The sequence below is a fragment of the Sinocyclocheilus grahami genome, unplaced genomic scaffold, assembly GCF_001515645.1.
Source record: "Sinocyclocheilus grahami isolate Dianchi unplaced genomic scaffold, SAMN03320097.WGS_v1.1 scaffold1413.1, whole genome shotgun sequence".
NCBI classification, from domain to species: Eukaryota; Metazoa; Chordata; class Actinopteri; order Cypriniformes; family Cyprinidae; genus Sinocyclocheilus; species Sinocyclocheilus grahami.
The window spans coordinates 19767-24036 of NW_015506592.1; the positions used below are offsets into that span (position 1 = coordinate 19767).

The following is a 4270-nucleotide window of genomic DNA, read 5'->3' on the forward strand; positions in this document are numbered from 1 at the left end:
TGTGTGTGTGTGTGTGTGTGTGTGTCTGTGTGAGAGTGTCTGTGTGTGTGTGTGCGCGTGCGTGCATGTGTGTGTGTCTGTCTGTGTGTGTGCTTGTTTATGCTACATTGTGGGGACCAAATGTCCCCACAAGGATAGTAAAACCTGACATTAAAGGATAGTAAAGCCTGAGGTCCCCACAAGGGGAAAAAAATTATTAAAAATCGTAAATTATGTTTATCTGAAAGTGTAACAATAGGTTTCTGTGAGTTTGTTTAGGTGATAAAAAAATATTGTTTGGTCAGTATAAAAGAAGTTTATGGAAAGTCACCACGATTCACAGAAACAAACGTGTGTGTGTGTGCGTGTGTGTGTGCGTGCGTGTGTGCGTGTGTGTGTGCGTGCGCGTGCGCGTGTGTGTGTGTGTGTGTGTGTGTGTGTGTGTGTGTGTGTGTGGGTGTGTGATATACATATATGTAATATCTGATCAACCAGTGGCTCATAAATCAAATTTTGTAAATTGCATTCTTAAATGTTGGTGTATTATTGCACAAAATTGTGGTGAGATATAGTCTGTTAATTCACCTTCATTTATATAGTGCTTTATACAGATTGTTTGAAAGCAGCTTCACAGTAATAAACAGGAAAATAACAGAATCAATGATGCAGACTTCTTCAAATGTGAGATCAATTCCAATTCTGTTTTAAAGCAGCTCTATAGAGAAAACAGAAGAATATGATACAATATAGTAAAATACAAATACTGTAGTAGATCAAGTCTGTTCAATGCAGTTTTTACATTTCGTTGTTCTTACATCTTGGCTTAGAGGAGGTTGAGATCTCCATTTCACTTGCATGAATTTGAGTTCACATTTCCTACATTAAAACAGACGTCTGCAGCCCATGCAAATGAGATCCCACACACAATAAATAAAATATGTTTTCCTGCCTTTCAGCAATTGTTAGAACGATTTCTCTACTAGACACTGATGCCCTCGGCTAATTAATAACTAGTTAATGTTATTTACTATCGCTCTTGCCATTTATTTCGTGCTCAGGGTTTGTTTTTGCATCTGCTCTACAGATGTGCCTTCAGTCAGTGCAAGGTTGCTGCTGATCAGATACAGTTAAACTGGCCAGTCTATGATTTCAAACCATTAGTAAATTCTTTCTGTGCACACTTTGTTCTGCAGGGTGTTTGGTGCTGCTATCCTGCTCACGTCGACTCTCAACATGTTCATCCCCTCTGCTGCGCGTGTGCACTACGGCTGTGTCATGTTCGTCAGGATACTGCAGGGCCTCGTCGAAGTGAGACTCTCTCTTCTCTTTTACAGCATTTATTCATTGGCTGATCAGTAATTTAACAGATGTTTTACACTAAACATATTACAGGTTCAGCCCCACCGGAGCAGCCAGATGTTGGAATATTATTATCCGGCCAAGTTTAGTTTGACAGCATTTGTAGCATAGACAGTCATTTCATTCAATCTCTTAGTTTAAAACTTGAGTTTATGATAATTAACTTACAATGAAAGTCTATAAGTCAAGACATTATGCAAGGATGAATGTTAAAAGGCAATTTAAGTATAAAGTATAGCCATCAGATTTGAACAGTACACGTGTTAACATGAATGCAATTCTATATTAATAACACTTTACAATAAGGTAACAACATCCCCGTGTGACAGCCAGCCCCTCTCGTTGTTAGATGCTAGTGTTGCAAGGATCTGATTTCAAAAACAATATGAATCTCTTATGATGATCTTATGATTTTAAATCTGTATTTAACCTCAGAACGATCTCAAAGTAAAAAGAGGTGTTAAAGTCTGATTTTGTGGTGGCTGTGCTTTAAAATTGAATTATTATGATCTGAATTGAAGTGATGAATGATTTTGAAAGTCTGACAGTAAGCAGTGTTGAGTTCTACTGTAAGGTTGAACTTATATATATTATGTAAGGCTATATATATATACTGTATATAACAGGACGTCACATCAAGTTCAGGTGTGTGTACATCAGCACAACAGACACACTGCGAACACAGGAGTGACAGATTAGAAGAGAGCAAACAAATCATGGAAAATGAAACCCTTGAAAAGGAGAGAACGGGCGTGTAATGTCATCTCTTATTCAAACTACAGTCACTGAAAGAGTTTAGCAGCTGCTTGCTGCTTTTGTGTGCTGGTCATCTATACTGTTGTTCACAATGAGCGTCGACGGTACATGAATTAAAAGCCATTTGAAGTTTTATTGTAAGCACAGTAGCTTGTGTTGTGTGTATTGACATTAGCTCTGTGGATGTGCTCTCCTCTGCTGGCCGCAGCGATTGGTGTCTATCAGCGACTGATTGTGTGACAGTTAGCCGCTAATGAAGATTTAATGGGTGGCATTAGTGTGTTTGAGGTGAATCAGATCTGATCAGACTGCGTTTGTGCAAGTCTGCATGGATCATTAACCCTGATTTGAAATGTATGTGTTAGTGTTCATTTGTTAAAGGTTAGACTGCTCTCTGTTGTTTATGACCAGCGAAAGGTATATCATGTAAGATTTTCAATATTTTATTGCATAATAAATGTAAATATTTAAATTACATTATATATATATATATATATATATATATATATATATTAGTGCTGTCAAACGATTAATTTGCGATTAATCACATCCAAAATAAAAGTTTTTGTTTATGTAATTATGTAATGTGAGCTGTTTATTTATTATGTATATATAAATACACACACATACATTGTATATTTTGAAAATATTTACATGTATATAGGTTTCAATGACAATTACAAATGAGTGTAAAAAGTGGAAATTTATTAGGATTAGGCATAAATTATGTATTCAGAATTATTCGTAAAAATTGTCTAAGAATCAAACAATTTGTAAGTTGTCTCACAAAACAATTTTTTTTTTAATCAATACCCTCAAAATTAGTAAGAAATTAGACATAAGAAATGTATTTATTTGAGCAAATATGAAGCAGGACAGTGTATTAAAAAAAAATAAAAATAAAATAAAATAAAATAAAAATTAAATTAAATTAAATTAAATTAAATTAAATTAAATTAAATTAAATTAAATTAAATTAAATTAAATTAAATTAAATTAAATTAAATTAAATTAAATTAAAGCAATTACTGACGGGTTGACATGTTTCTGTGCGTGTCTAGGGTGTGACCTACCCAGCATGCCATGGGATTTGGAGCAAGTGGGCTCCGCCCCTCGAGAGAAGTCGTTTAGCCACCACCTCTTTTTGTGGTAAATACAATTTCCCTTTTTAAAAGTCCACCTAACCCAGAATTCCCAGAATAAAAGCTGTGAAAACACCCTGTTTCAGGTTCATACGCAGGTGCTGTGGTGGCCATGCCGCTGGCTGGAATATTAGTGCAGTACTCAGGCTGGTCTTCTGTCTTCTACATATATGGTAGGCTTATGATCTTGAAACGATAACAGACTTTTCTTTTTCGGGTGTTTGATTCCTTGACTCTTGTTTTCTCTCTGTTGGGTTGCAGGCAGTTTTGGGATTGTCTGGTACATGTTTTGGATCCTGGTTTCATATGAGAGTCCAGCAGATCATCCCACCATTACAGATGAAGAGAGGACTTACATTGAGGAGAGTATTGGAGAAAGTGCCAAACTACTGGGGGCAAATGAGGTACGTTCCCTAGTGCGGACAAATCTGAAATCACATTTGAGGTTTTCTGGGTGTTAGTCAAGTCACGTCGCCTTTATTTATATAGGCTTTTAACAATACAGATTGTGTCAAAGCAACTTTACAGTGTTAAACAGGGAACTAGCGTGTCAGTAATGCAATCGGAGAATAGCAAACACTCAGTTTGTCAGTTAAAGTCATCATTGATTCAGTGATGTCATCATCCAGCTCAGTTCAGTTCAGATGTAATGTGTGTATGTGTGCAATCAAGTATCTCTGGAAATGAAAATCATTAGCTTTAAGGCCATTAAAAAAAGGATGCATTCAATTGATCAAATGTTATAGTAAAGATATTTATAATGCTATTCATTTGAGCTTTTTAGTTTTTAAATAAACCTGGAAAAAATGGAACATGGTTTCCACAAAAAGATTAAGCGGCACAACTGTTTTCAGCATTGATAATAATCAGAAATGTTTCTTGAGCTGCAAATCAGCATTTTAGATTGATTTCTGAAAGATCATGTGACTGGATTAATGATGCTGAAAATTCAGCATCGCATCACAGGAATAAATTACATTTTAAAACATATTCACATAGAAAACATATATATATATATATATATATATATATAT

At 35.3% G+C, this 4270-nt stretch overlaps 1 protein-coding gene across 1 annotated transcript in view; it reads left to right on the plus strand.

The window, feature by feature from the left end:
- The window catches only part of LOC107570095 (vesicular glutamate transporter 2.2-like), a 17166-nt gene that overhangs the window by 5986 nt on the left and 6910 nt on the right, over positions 1 to 4270 (plus strand). Inside the window, exons 4-7 of the mRNA XM_016256294.1 lie at positions 1173 to 1287; positions 3156 to 3243; positions 3323 to 3409; positions 3498 to 3640. Coding sequence (XP_016111780.1) covers positions 1173 to 1287; positions 3156 to 3243; positions 3323 to 3409; positions 3498 to 3640 — 433 coding nt within the window. The remainder of the gene's footprint in view (positions 1 to 1172; positions 1288 to 3155; positions 3244 to 3322; positions 3410 to 3497; positions 3641 to 4270) is intronic.